The sequence below is a fragment of the Pocillopora verrucosa genome, chromosome 6, assembly GCF_036669915.1.
Source record: "Pocillopora verrucosa isolate sample1 chromosome 6, ASM3666991v2, whole genome shotgun sequence".
Lineage (NCBI taxonomy): Eukaryota > Metazoa > Cnidaria > Anthozoa > Scleractinia > Pocilloporidae > Pocillopora > Pocillopora verrucosa.
In genome coordinates this window covers 22,397,271-22,412,592 of record NC_089317.1, presented here as the reverse complement: position 1 = coordinate 22,412,592, position 15,322 = coordinate 22,397,271, and the positions used below count along the sequence as shown (strand labels likewise).

The following is a 15,322-nucleotide window of genomic DNA, read 5'->3' as shown; positions in this document are numbered from 1 at the left end:
ATTTCGTTTGCGTTTTACCTCCATTGGAGCCAAGTGCACTTTAGGCAATATTTTTAATATCGCATTTATCGTCTGGCATCTCCCCTTTATTTCGCCCCCTCTTGTAAACACTGCGCTCCAGAGCGGAATATTTTTTGTGAAAAGCGATCCAACCACCAGCAGTTCAACTTCAATGTAAAGGAAACAAGAAAAAAAGCACTAAAACTGTTTTCTCTCGCTATGAACAATACTACCAACTCTATCAATTCACAATCTCTTCATGTTTGTGATTTTTATGTCAAAGTTGAGGTCGACATTGTTGATGTTTTCACCGTTGCCATCAACATGGTTCTGTCAGTGTCGGCAATGCTCGGGAACACCTTGGTCCTTGTTGCGATTCGGAGGACAACAGCTCTATGGCTCCCGACCAAAATTCTCCTTAGCAGCCTAGCATTTGCAGATCTGGGCGTTGGCTTGTTGGCGGAACCGCTATTTGCGATGAAAATTCTTCTTGAAGGTAGATTAGTACGTTGTGTTGTTGGCGTTCTATTCGATGTGGTTTCGGGACACCTTTCTATCGCTTCCTTTCTCACTATGATGGCGATAAGCATTGACAAATGCATGGCCGCTCAACTCAAGCTGAGATACCGCATCGTGGTGACAGAGAAACGCTCAATCCGTGTTGTGGCATTTATCTGGGTTCTTGCTATTCCGTGGGCGATTTCTTTCTTTGTGAGCCTCCCGACTTATTGCGTGTCTGTGTTGATTGTTATACCAGTGTGTTTTTTATGCTCTTTTATCGCTTTTGCAAAAATCCGCTTCGTTCTTCAACGGCAGCGAACGCGAACAGCCTACACAAAACCATCGGTCCAGGCTGAGGGGCAAGTTCACATCTTACGATACAAGAACTCAGTTCGCAGCATGTTATATGTGTATTGTGCTCAAGTTGTCGCCTATTTTCCGGCCTGGCTCGTGATGCTGATAAGAGTAACAACTGGAGATTCTACAATAGCGATCCGAAAAGCTACACAATTAACACTAACTTTTATTTTCCTGAATTCGACTGTGAATCCTGTGGTGTATTTGTGGAGGATAAAGGAGCTTCGGTCAGCCGCATGTGAAGTGCTACCGTTTATTTTTAAGTGTTTAAGACCGATTAGAGTTGAAAACGGAGCACCGACCCCAAGTGAAGATACAATGCACCATGTAAGAACAACGACATTTGTGGAAGTCCTTGGGCCAGCTGAAAGTGAAACAGGAAATAGAGAGAGCCTGCAATGAGAAGTTAACAGTACGTAACATGTCTTTTGCGGTAGAAAATTGCCGAGGAAAGTTTTGAAATTTGGCCGGAAATTTCAGCTTTCTCCAATCTTAAAATTACAGTAAACTCGATATACATAGAGGGTAAATACCCTCCAACTTCATTACTGATCAAGATACACTTTAACTAAGTATACTAAGTGCCATGCAAAGAATGGAATGCTGATAGCTTTCGGTGAATGCGCAAGACTTGATGAGTACTCGATACAGCTTTCTGACAGTCTTTAAAGTTTACTTCAAGTGCAGGATCGTAAATAAAAGCAGAAAAAATGTAATTTATGGTGAGAACATTCCAATGAAAAACGAGTTTTAATTGCCTAGTGCACAACAAACTGAATATAATTATGGATCGCGACCTTCCTTAAGCAAACATTTTTTCCTCTAGAGTGAATTGACTTTGAGCTGAAAATGATGGAAATTTTGGGAAATAAATCACTTAGCTGATTAATTCAAGAAGTTTACTCGACCGTTTTACCCATTCGCGATGATAATGAAATATGTAGAAAAACAAGAATTTCTATGAATCTTATACCCCAATCACACCAAAAAAACATATTTAGTTAAACCGGGTTTAACTGTATGAAAATCATAAACAGAGAACTGAAAAAAGAAAAATTTTGATAGGATTCAAGTAATCGCTAAATTGTGTTTTTAATGCTAAATTTGAAGTCGACAAACATCCGTTTAAGCAGCTTCTGAGTAGAAAAAAATTGTAAACCGTATCTAACAAAACAGCTCGAAAAAATGTTTAAGCTGCGGTGTCAATGGGGTACAGGACCAAAATGGCGGAATACATTTTCAGTTGCGGTTTAAAGTACTTTGCATGGAGGCTTGATTTGAACTGTGTAATACTTAGATGAAATATTGGAATATTGAAATAAAATAAAGTACAACACGTGCCCCTTTTGGTTCGTTCTTTCCTCCAATAGTCTCAATCAAGGAATTTATTTCCCAAAAATGATTTGTGTTTTGTATTGTCTTTCTTGGGAAGTCAATGGTTTGAAAAGCTATAAAGTGCATAAACTTAACTCCACATAAAACGATTTCGACATTTTATAAACCTATCGCTGTATGCAAAGCGCTCATTTCAAATTCCGGTGGGCCCTTATTCGAATCCTTAGCTATGGCAGAACAGAGAATATGCGAACTACCGTCCTTTATGCGTGACGATCGATAGCAAGGGTAATCTTAGCTGGGCGCGAAAAAATAATGAAAAAAAAGCGCATTCATAATTACTTTAGAAACAAAGATTTGTTGTTCTTGTTCATTCCAAATTGTTATAATAATCTCTTTTCGTCTATTGAGGGTATTTTGTGCGAAGAAACCACTGACTGTTCAAGAGGTAACTGACTTAAGTAAATTAAAGGTATTCATGGTTTCACGAGGGATACTGCCATGTGTATCTATCACTGATAATTAAAAAGTGTGCAGAAAAAAAATCATTTTTGTTTGCTTGCAAACACCGCATAGTAAATACTTATCCAGGTGCAGCGGCAAGTGAATCTGAAACAAATCAGTATGGGAAGCAAAACCGTGTCAAAGCAATATGAATTCCTGTCACGTTCTTTAAACAAGATGAGCGAGCGGAAAATACACCTCTAGCTGCACAATATTATCTCATTAATTTTCCCTCCTTGCGGCAACAAAGGAAGACTTACATCGCGAACTGGTTGTGATAAGTTTATCAAAGAGATATTCGCGCAAGCTTTGTACTTCCGCTATCAGGCATGGAAAATTCAACAACAGCGCCGGCCCAAAACATGGAGCACAATTTTTACATCTGCGATTTTTACCACGTCACAGATGTTTTAGACATTTTTGGACTTATAACCGCGAGTTTAAACTGGGCATTCTGTTTAACTGCAATTTTTGGAAACGTTTTGGTTTTACTCTCTATTAAACGAGCACCTTCGATGGGTCGGCCATCTAAGATACTTCTGTGCAGCTTAGCATTGTCGGATTTTTTTGTGGGATTCATTGTTCAACCTTCCTTTGCACTGCACAAGTTACTTCAGAACGAACTTGCTGCATGTGTCGTCGGCTTTATCTACGATTTCTCTTCCGGGCATCTCTCTCTTGTTTCGCTACTGACCATGGTGTTCATAAGCCTAGACAAATTTCTGGCGTTGTATTTAAAACTACGATACCGTAGGGTAGTCACATTCAAACGAGTGCTCATTGTGGTGACAATAATATGGACGATATCTTTTCCGTGGTCAGCAGCGTTTCTTCTCCATCCAAAAGTTTATTTTCTGTTGGTGATGATTATCATCCCTTTAAGCTTTCTGGTAACATTAGTAGTTTTTATTCAAATTTACACTGTTCTTCACAGGCAACAAAACTGGTGCATGACCTATTCGCGCAAGGATTCAATGAACATTTTCTCTTACAGAAAATCTGTAACGAATATGCTATACATTTACTGTGCTCTTTTGTTTGCTTATTTTCCGGTATGGCTCGCACTTTTAATAAGGATTATTTATGGCCACACTACTAAAATACTGCAAAACGCTACAGAATTAGGATTACTCATCGTGTTAATCAATTCAACGGTAAACCCACTGCTATGTTTTTGGCGCATTAGAGAAATTCGTTTGGTCGCTAAAACCTTATTGGAAGGAATGTTTCGAAAGCGAATTGCAGTTGAAGATGTCGCAGCCACAAACAATGCCTACGACTCCTTAGATTTCCAGAGGAGAATTCGGGAAACAGGCGTTGGTCTGGAAAATGATGGAACGGCTGGAATATTGGTCAAAGACTTGGAAGACGATCCAGATGTTTTGACTTCGCAATAGTAAATCAATCAGGTTCCTCTTTGACAGCAGTCGTTGGCGATTGCATAGATTAGATTCTTTTACCGTGAGTTTGAGTGAGCTGGAAACAGATTTAAAGGTCTTATCGAAGCTCTTGAAATGAACGTGAATCAAAACATGAGGTTGGTCGCTATGGTAAATTGCATGACGTCAGATGTAGCGCCGGGTTAGGCCATTTTTGGCATCTGGAGGTTTCGTTCCATTGCATTCTCGCCACCTACCACCTTTACGAATTCAGTCCCTGACGAAAAAAGAGTTCGTCCTAACCATTACTAGTTCGCCTTCAAATTTTAAAAGTCGTTCTCTTACGGCAGGACATATTCCTTTTTTGTCAGAGTCACGTATTTGCCCAAGGAAAAGATTTAACAGATGGCGCTTTTCTCGTACGCCTTTGCTTTAAGATAAATGAACAAAGGACTACTTACTAAAAGCCACTTCATCTCGCTTTTTATCATAAACCATTAACCTCATGTGTCCTGTCTGTTCTTTCCCTGAGTTTTACATCACTAGTCATCAGGTTATTCATTCTACAACTAATTATTGCAAAAGAGTACAAAACTTTATAAGATTCTCCCAGTTCTAATCCTGTTTCACTCAACACTCAAGTCGTGTTGTTTATAGCTACAATCTTCCCACAGAACTACAACAAGATAGCTATGTAAGGTAGTCAGAATAAGTTTTCAAGGGAAGGCTAATACAAATATTGGGAAAAGATAACATCCAAATATAGTCTCAAAAGTTTATTTTAATTTTAAAGTGGGGAATGAGATGACTAACCTCTAAAAGGTCCCTCTCCAATTTCCGTTTTGTTTAACGCACGATATAAGGATTTGGATGACTTTTTAATTAATCTTTTCCCCTTCTAGACTAGACACGTACAATATATATCTTGTCAACTTTTCTCTCCGTTCCTCGGAAATGAACGCAAATAATCTTGCACAGCTTCATAAGTATGTACCACCTAAGTGGGCTTCATCCCTGAAGAACATTCCAAAGCATTCCCTCAAGGTAAAACAACATGAATGTAGATCAAATTGTACAATCGAAGTATGAAAGTGTTTTTGTATATCAGTAATTGAATATGGTAGTTAAGTGCAGTCTTATTACATTTCAAATTATCCCGTATGTCAAACATGCTACCAGGATAATCGCATGTAAGACGAAGGTTGGTTACATTAGCACGCGATCAAGTAACAACACTACCAAAACTTTATTTTCATGATTTCTGTTTGATTTTCAATGACCAGATAGGAAAGGCAACTTTACGAGGGACGTAAGTCATTTGATGACTTTGTTTATTAATTAAGTGGTTGCAGATGAGTGCTGGGTGAAATATTGTGCTGTATTCTTCCCAGCAAGATGCTTTATAACTCCCATGCTAACTATAAGTTTTGCCATTTTGTAGCTCGCTCAACGTAACACTCCAATCCACCCATGGAATATTCCCAATGCCCCAAAGGAGTTTTCAATATTCATCAAAAGGGATGACCTGACTGGATGTGCTCTGTCTGGAAATAAGGTGTGATTTACCAAATAAATATATATTCAGCCTAGTTAACTTAATGCTTTCCTTGGAAAGTTCAAATAAATTTGCAACCAAATTAAAATTAAAAGTTGGCAAATTGTCTACCTGTGTTTGGAAGTCATGTCACAAACTGTAAAACTTAACTTAAAGGTAATTTTTAGGATGAAGTGAGGTGAAAACGTTTCTTAAGATGTTATCAATGGTCATCCCCCTTCAGGCTGTCTGTATTTAACAATGTTACTTGAATTTCCACAAACAGTTGCCAACACATGCAAATGTAGTGGTCAAATATCTAAACATTTACAAATGTGGAGACCTGAAAATACCATCCCAATATCATGCTTTCACGCAGTCAGAATCAAGCTGCCTCACTTGAGTTTGAGACAGCCACAAACGTCAGTAGTCAGGCTGTTTTTATAAAACATTTAAGTTTAACAGAAGAGCTTATGGAAAATTGATAAATTAACACTGTACTGGATATCCAGAATCAAATGAACAGAAAACCTTGAAAATTGTCAAGTTTCCCTGATCTCTGCTTTTGTTTCCATTTGTACATTTTTATGAACTTTTTACTTCTTTTTACCATATCGTGTGACACTGCTGTTTATTTCTTACATTCCCTTTGAGTTTGCACAAGTGATCACACGACATTATATAGGCTTTTGTATATGTATGTCTCGCTAAAGAGGTTAATTATTTCAATTAAGTATGAATTGATCGTAAGTAACTTAGTTGCTTTGTTATGTTATAGGTTCGTACATTGGAGTTTGTCTTGGCTGATGCTCTAGAGAAGAAGTCTGACACAGTGATAACATGTGGTGGTCTCTTTTCCAATCATTGTAGGACTACTGCAGTTGCAACGAAGCAACTTGGTTTGAATTGTTACTTGCTGCTAAGTTGTTCTGATCAGGTAATACAATAATTATACCTTTCCCTAACATTTTGTAGCTCAAGCACCACTTGTTCTTACAAACTGTCTTTTTTTACATGAGCAACAACATCTGTGTGATTGCTAACTCTCTGACCACAGCCAACCTTTTGTTTTCTTTTCCTTGTAGAAGACAGTCAATGTCGGATGTAAAGGGAATCTTCTTTTAAATAGGATGGCTGGAAGTAATATTATTCTTGTTCCAGAGTTGAAATATGAGGCTGGCCTTCAGTCAATGATGGAGAAAATGGCAGAAAAATTGTAGGTAGCTGATTTGTTCAAATTATTTTTACAACTTTTGATAGCTGTTTTGAGTCAAAGGTGCAAGACTTTAAGAGAGAATCCAATCATTTTGAATTAATTAAACCAAAAGATCTATGAGATTATTCCAATTAGAAATAGTTTAGAAATTCTGAAAAACTTAGTAAGATGCCCTAAAAGGCCAGTTAACTAACAAGACCTCCTCTTCACTGACTTCCTTCAACAATGGAAGCCTCAAGGAAGTAGAATCACTGACAAAATACAAAGCCTTGATTATATCTTTTCTTATTGTTACATCATTTCTTTGCTTTTTTTATAAGACATGTTTTTCGTCAGAGATAAAAATTAATGTTTGTTCTTGTGTAGGTGTGAACTTAAATTGTATTATTTTCATCAAATTTTTTATCCTAAGGCATAATGAGACTGGTGTGCCCAAGGGATTGGGAGTTTTTGTATCTCAATCTCACCTTTCATTCTCAGGGAAACAATAACATTCAGAAGTGATTAACATGTAGCTTCTCCTTATGATATCCATATCTTATCCAGCAAACAGATAATGAGAATACTCTAACTTATCAGGTAGAAGCTGTTATCTTGATCTTACCACAAATTCTCATAAATAAACAAATATTGGAGCGATCCTCACAGTTATGAACACTACTTAAGAAATAGTGAAAATAAAGCCAGAAAAAATTCAGGCCTGTACGAAATTTGAACCCATGACCTCTGCAATACCAGTGCAGCACTCTACCAACTGAGTTAACAAGCCAACTGGGAGCTGGTCATAATGTTGGTTCCAAATAAACCTGTGAAGTGGTGAATAAATGACTGTAAATATATGAAATTCATATATGTGAACTGCAGTTGAAGAAATGAATATGGAAGCGATCCTTGCAGTTATGAACACTACTTGAATAAGAATGAAAATAAGGTCTGAAAAAATTCAGGCTTGTACGACAGTTCAATTTTCATTACTACTAAACTGCAAGGATTGCTTTCATATTAATTTCTTCATTTATACAATATCATGCAGACAATTAGTGATGAGAATAAAGAAAAATATCAGTTATGGGATTAATAATTGATCCGATACCAAATTCTTCAAACTAATATAATGAGAATCATTTGGCACTCAGCAAGGAGAATTGCAAATAAGATCTTGAGAGTTAAAGGGTTAACAATCACATCTTGGGAGTTAAACAGTTCACAGTAGGGTAGATATTTAACTCTTAAATGATTTTCTCTTGGATAAAATCTTTTCAGACGTCAGCAAGGTTCAGTCCCATATCTGATAGAGGCTGGAGGTTCTTCATATACAGGATTGTTTGGATACCTGACAGCATTTCAAGAAATGATGGATCAAGTGAGTTAATAATTTAAATTAGAACATGATCCATTGCTCAACAAATTCTGCTCGTTTGTGGACTTTATAATCTATAAGCTTGTAACCAAGGCTAGTAACCCAAAGTTTTGTGTGAAGAGGATTTTATTTATCATTCAGTTTCACTAATTAATCAGGAAGGTACACTGCAGTCTTAGGCCTTTTTACTGATCAACAAGTCAATGGGCAAAAAGCTTTTTCATTTCCTTAAAATGATTCCTGTCATTCATATCTCTCAATATTTTACAGAATTTAGGCATGTATCACCCCTCAGTCAAATTCAAATTTAAAGGTTATTAAACCCAGTTTATAGCCTGGTACTGATTAACATTCAACCTTGCCCTGGAAGCCAATTGTTTGAGAAGCTGAAATACTTGAGGAAATTCGAAGTCTGCAGCTGAGGCTTAGCGATTAATGAATCTTTGATCAATATAATGTGGTTGTTTGTAAACTCATCTTACCAGTATTTTGATTGCTGGAAGTGAACACATTTTCTCATCCTTTAAAGAATCTGCTGGAAGATTTTGATGATATTGTAATGACAGCTGCCAGTGGAGGATCTGCAGCAGGAATTTCCATTGCTAATTATCTGACAGGTTCAAAACTCAAGTGAGCTGTGAATTTTCTCATGAAATATTTAAACTTGTAGCTGCTATAGTATCCATGAGAACTGTTGATTTGTTTTAGATATTGATCACATAGATAATAATAGTCAAATAAAGAAGAGTAGTCTTCATATTATGTTGTTTCAGAGAGTGCACTCTCATCATAGACTAGTAAAACATGAAAATATCTCCTCCATATCGTATTTAGTGTGTTGGTTTTTAGCTCTATGATTCAAGAGCACCCAAACTTGTGCACCAAATCAATTTTGAAATTAATCAAGCCTACCATATTATGTAAATTAATTAGAGTGTTCATGTACCTACCGGTTAAGAATTGTGAATATGACAAGGAGGATGATGATAGTGATGGTGTAATGATATAGTGATATCAAAATCCTTCAGCATTATTATGCTGCTGATACTGTCCATGGGAGTTCTACACTTTGCTGCTCTTTGATCCACTAGACTATAATTTGCTTAATTTTGCTTTTCCCATGTGAATGTAGATGCCATGCAGTAAATGTACATGATGACGATGCATATGTATACAGCAAGATAAATGAAGAACTTCAAGCAGCTGGGCTCTCTGTGCAAGCAGAAGAAATAATTGATGTCATTGGCGGACATCATTTGCCAGGATATGGAAGACCCTCACAAGAAGATCTAGGTAATTACTCGTCCTCTTTAGTGTACCATTGTTAAAGAAGAAGCGATTACCATGAAACCTTGATCTCCTCTATTCCAATCCAGCTCCCTTAACATTGACTCCAGATCGTGGCCAGCCTAAAAGGCCAACTTAGAATGGCCAGGGAATCTACCTGGTTCAAAACTTTGGCCATGTTAAAGTACTCTGTACATTGTTAATCGTACTATTTCAGTGCAATACCGTTGTGCCATTATCACAAAGTAACTTATATTTTCAATTTCTTATATTTCCTTTTTTGGAAAATGCAATATTTAAAAACTTTTCTTGCAGAATGCATTTTAGAGATTTCCAGTTCTACCGGAGTGTTGATTGACCCAGTGTACAACATAAAGACAGTCAGAGGAATGCTGGCTGAAATGACCAATAATTCCAAGAGATTTCGAGGAAATAGGATACTCTACATTCATACTGGTATGAGACATTTTTTATGAGTTTGATGATAGCCCTAAACAGTCTTAACAGATTGCATCAGTAGTGAGACTTACTGCAGATGCCCAGGAATGATTGCCAGAACCTCTCCAGATTCATGGAGCATGAAATAACTACTTGAGGAGTTATTTTCTCTTATTCTGGATGGGCTGCCATAACAGGTTTCCCCTCCTCCTTCCTCCCTTCCTTTCCAAATCCCTTTGGCAGATTCCCTTGACAATTTGCCTGTTTCAATTTACAATGATGAGTACCTCAATAGAAGGGACAGTTCTGTAGTGGAGGCGCTAATTGGAGCTAACCGTAACGTTAATGGGAATGGATTGGTCAACGACAAACCATATTTATAATGGTAATAGGACCGAGTGGACTCCTGTTTGGAGAGTAATCCCACGAAGGGGGAATCTGATTTGCTAATCACGAGTATTATTACAGACAGAATTGGACGAGATGAAGTCCTGTTACCAGTTAATAAAAACTATGACATAAATTTGAGAAAGAAACTAGACATCAGGTAAAGTTTTTCATAAAAAACAGTTAACTCGGCGAAATGTGAGACAACAGCGCGCGCACATGATGCTTTCTTTCCACTTATACACAGACTTGATTATTCTGAATATCACAAAAACCTCATCCAATAATTGTTTATAAATCAGGCTGGTAAAAACCAATCACCCTCGAAATTTTGTTCTAGTTTTGATTAACAAATTAATTGACTGAGGTAATCTGTCGTATTACTATTTTTGATGATTTTTTTTGTTCTTTAATAAGGTGGATGTTTTGGTTTATTTGATGGAGGAGTTGAATCTATACTGACAAGTTCACGAGACACACAATGTATCAATGAGATTCTGTCCTGGAGAGACATCAACGATCCTCTGCCGATCTGATTGTAATTAATCAAAGAAACTATGTGTTCGTGGTTGATAATTGTTGACATGAGACGAACAAAAGGTTCATGAGGTTCATGAATAAAGCTCTGAAAATTGCATATCTAAATTACATCTTAGTCTGAATATCTCAATAAAGTTAAATGAAATATTAATCGACGCATTTGTGGTGTTTTTTTCACCCTCATGGGCCGTTTGAATCGCCTTTCTATAAAATCACTTTTGGCCGGAGGCCGTCACGAGTAGGAAGGGAGTTTGCTGTTTCAGAGGACCGCTTAAATAAACACAAAGTATTGTAATGTACGTGTCGAGCTATTATTCAACCCCTCCTTCCTTTTGTTTTCCACAATTGTTTCCGTCGCCGTCGTGGTTTGCTAGGGGTTCCTAATTGCGCTGTGGTACTGTTCAAATTGTTTCGTTTACTTCATAAAAACAGGTATACAAACAAGAAGACAGACAATAACAGAGAAGGTCTTTTTATTTCTTCTTTTTGTTTAACTTATTAGCAGCTCCTCTGAGCACACAGTTTAACAATTAATTTTTTTGCGAAAGAGTTTGGGAGGATTTCGTTGACTAGGGAGTCAAAAATTTCCTTTTTGATTTTTTTTTTGGGTAAAAAAAAAATAACTCTCTAATAGCGTCAGTTTAGAGTGATATGTTGCTCGCACCAATCAGTTCGCCACATTTGGGTATTTATCTCGCACCAATCAGAGTGCCAAGTATTGGTATGTATCTCGCACCAATCATATCACAATATTTGGATATCTTGCACCAATCACAGCGTTTAGGGTAGGTATATAACACCAATCAGTTTTCCGCATTAGGGTATGTATCGCACCAATCACAGCGTTTGGGAATTGTTTTCTTGCAAATGACATCCGATAGCATCAGGGGGCTGTGTACAAAGAATGACATAAACCATAAATTTTGGGCGCGTTTGATAAGTGTAATGGTTTGTGGCTTTCGCGGGAACCTCGTCGATTAAGGTAGAGATTTATCGGGCTATGAAAGGTTCGCATCATCTGTACCATTTTTAAGTTAAAGTGTGTTTTTCCGTTGCTTTACTCACCACTTACACGCCAAAAAACTTACATTCCATCACGTACCATGAAAACAACGTTTAAAGTCCAATCAGAAAAAACTCAATCATGGTACTACATGGACATTTGGCAATTTTTCATGCGCTTAGATTGTATTCCACTAATCAAATTCCATCTTGTCAAATAAGACTTCGCTCCATCGCGTACCATTTCCATGTAAACAACCCGCATTTAGTCACGTATTCAAACCGCATTGTCCAACCCTACTAAGAAAAATTCAAATGAGACTAACTGCTACTAATAATGAATTTTTCACGCAATTCTCCCGCATTTGGACTTTTGACCGATGCATGTTTTATTTTTGCTTAGAAGAATTTTGACAATAAAGAAAATAGACCACAAAATACCTGTGTGAGTTCAAACAAATTATGTGTTTGTCTTTCTCTTATGGTAAAATATTGCGATACTTTCGTCCGTTTGAAAGTTATGCTCTTTTCCTGTTACAAAAATGAAAAAATTAGGTACACGAAGAGCCCAATTTTAACCCGCCCAGCCAAACAAAATAACTCTTGTATACTATGCATGCCTATGTTTTTCTTTAGTGAAGCAAATTCACTTTGATAATTATGTCGAAGACGAGGAAATGTTTTGACTCAATTCAGATGGAGAAAAATAATGGGTGATTAAAAACTGATTTTGAATTGGAGAATTTGAACTCATTAAGATAAAAACAGACAACCAGAAGCAAAAAGAGAAAACAGAAGAGTTGACAGCAGCCCTTTCTTCTCTTTAGTTTCCATTTTCTCTCCCCACAAGGTTTTGGTTCGAGAGCCAAAAACGCAAAGAGGAATTTTCGCAGCCTGCGGGTCAATGGGTATATGTGGGAGTGATTCAAATAAGAGTATTGGGTTTTTAGACCAAATCAAAAATGGCTTAAGTAAGCAAATTCGAAGTAGTGGTATTTATTTCAACCAGTATTTTCAAAAGTTGTTGTAACAGATATTCATCCCGAAGGTGTTAAATGTTTAAAATCGCAGATGTTCGCTTTTCACCAGAGGCTTCTACTACTACTTCTTTGCGACACAGATTCTAATATTTTAATGAACACAACCCGGGTATATCATGGTGTAATAAACACGTACTTATGTCGGAGACTTTGATTCGTGCGTGACACATCAGATGATGAGTGTGAACATTATGGACATTGATTGGTTTACATAATCAACGCAGCCTTGAATGACCTTTCAAATCAGTTCTTGGCAACAACCAACCACAATGTAGAGAATATCGTATAAGAGAGTGATTTCTTACAAATTTTGCGAGAGTAGCTTTTTACACACCCGATGTAAATAAGCGAATGGGAGAGCGGAATAAAACAGTTTGATTGAGTCTCGTTCGTTAGAATTCTATCCCTAGTAAACAGGACAAAGTTTACAAAACTTAGTTGGATTGAGCTAAAAGGTACAATTACCATGCTGTCACAAGTCTAAAGCTAAATTAACTAATATAAAAGCAAGCAGTGCAAATGATAACCAGAAGTAGCGCCGAAACGAAAGGTGGAGAGAGGAGGTTATTATAATTACTGTTTTAAGCGAAGTAGATGACATTGTATTAAGGAAAAGTAGCACGTGAAATGTTTATTTTAAAAAAAGAAATGAAAAATGATCGATGAAATAATTCTTTCTTCTCGCTTACCTTTGTCCATGGCGACATTAATGCCTTCATCCAGGACTTAAAAAATGTTCCGTGGCACATTGCCGACGATGAGAGCAATGTCAACGACGCAGTCTTGACTTGGAACAAATAATTTACCGAAGTTGCGGATTCTCATGCACCGCTTAAAAAGCGCCGAGTAATTTAGGGCACGACAGCTCCTTGGATAAATAATAAAATCGCCGAAGCGATGCGCGATCGCAATTATCATCTTCGGAAAGCACAGAAATCAAACTCTACATACCACTGGGGAATGTATAGAAAGCTGCGAAATTTTGTGAATCGCGAAATTAAGTCCTCGAAGTCAAATTACTATTGCAACCTAATTGAAGAAAGTAAAGGCGATTCCAGCATGGTTTGGAAAGCAGTGAATGATGCTTTCTCAAGCAACGTTAGCTCATCCATTGCGCAGTATATAATTGCAAGTGGAGTACAATATAACGACCCCAAATCCATTGTTACAGCCCTGAATGATTACTTTGCTTCTGTTGGAAGATTGTTGGCAGAAAAATTCTCTCAATCTCTTAATTATGTAAATCCTGCGAAACTCAATGTTGCTGAACCAGCGACGGTTTCTTTTGAGTTAAGAACCGAAAGCCATTCCTTTGTTTTACAACAGATTTGTGCCCTTAAGCGCAATAAGGCCATCGGGTTAGACAGAATCAGTGCCCGTTTACTGAAATGAGCTTCTCAAACTATAACTCCATCAATTACGAAATTTTTAAATCTATCAATTGCAACCAATGAGTTTCCTAACATCTGGAAATGCGCTAAAGTCACAGCACTTTTCAAAGCCGAGAACCGTACTAGCCCGTCTGATTATCGCCCTATTTCTATTTTACCAACTCTTAGTAAAATCCTAGAGAGGGCTGTGCATTATCAATTTTATCAATACCTTAACCAACATAACCTACTGAATGAAAAGCAATTCGGATCTCGGCCTAAACATTCAACAGTTAACGCTGTTTCTAGTTTTGCCGATGAAATTTTATTTAATATGGAAAGGGGCAAACTGTGTGGAGCCGTATTCTTGGACCTATCTAAGACCTTTGATACGGTCGACCACACAATTTTGCTACGAAAGTTGTCATCTTTTGGGGTGACTTCTGACACGGCTAAATGGTTTGAGTCATATCTTAATGGACGAATGCAATGTACATCTTGCGGTCCGGAATTGTCTGATTTGTTACCTGAACGCATGGCGTGCCTCAGGGCAGCATATTGGGCCCTTTGTTATTTCTTATTCATATAAATGATTTGCCCACTGTCATCAAGCATTCGGAGGTAGCCCTATATACTGATAACGCAGTGCTTTATTGCTATAACTCAAACCCAGCTGGTCTGGAGTGCGCCCTAAATGCCGACTTGCATGCTATTGCTAGCTGGTTAAATGATAACAAACTTACTCTTAATGTTGATAAAACCAAAGCTATGCTTATTATAAAACCACAATCAGTTTGATCGAATCTCTTTATTTTTCAGAGTTTTACGGAAATTAAATTTCACTCGAGCGAAGGCTTGTCGTGACACTTTTCAAAACTTTAATTTCATAAAACTTTGGAGGATTATTTACAAAAAACTACGGAACTCAGCAAAAAACAAATACCACAGCCATGTATATTAACTCTATCTTATCTATCGAGGCGACTTTCGTAAACATCACGTGTCAATCAAGGAAACAGGAAGACTTGAATGACACCTTATCGGTTCGCCTAAATTACGCACGCCAAAACCG

The 15,322-nt window shown here is 37.3% G+C and overlaps 2 protein-coding genes across 2 annotated transcripts; both read left to right on the top strand.

Moving 5' to 3' along the window:
• The first annotated feature begins 219 nt into the window (after positions 1-219).
• Positions 220-1,260, top strand: LOC131783533 (adenosine receptor A2b-like). Its single transcript, XM_059100294.2, has one exon. It carries the CDS (start codon positions 220-222, stop codon positions 1,258-1,260), a length of 1,041 nt encoding a protein of 346 aa, XP_058956277.2.
• Positions 1,261-4,988: 3,728 nt separating this feature from the next.
• On the top strand, positions 4,989-10,948 carry LOC131783516 (uncharacterized). Its single transcript, XM_059100277.2, has 9 exons — positions 4,989-5,120; positions 5,518-5,631; positions 6,389-6,547; positions 6,696-6,826; positions 8,090-8,189; positions 8,716-8,816; positions 9,319-9,479; positions 9,789-9,929; positions 10,716-10,948. Exons 1-9 carry the CDS (start codon positions 5,031-5,033, stop codon positions 10,832-10,834), a joined length of 1,116 nt encoding a protein of 371 aa, XP_058956260.2. The 5' UTR covers positions 4,989-5,030; the 3' UTR covers positions 10,835-10,948.
• Positions 10,949-15,322: the final 4,374 nt, after the last annotated feature.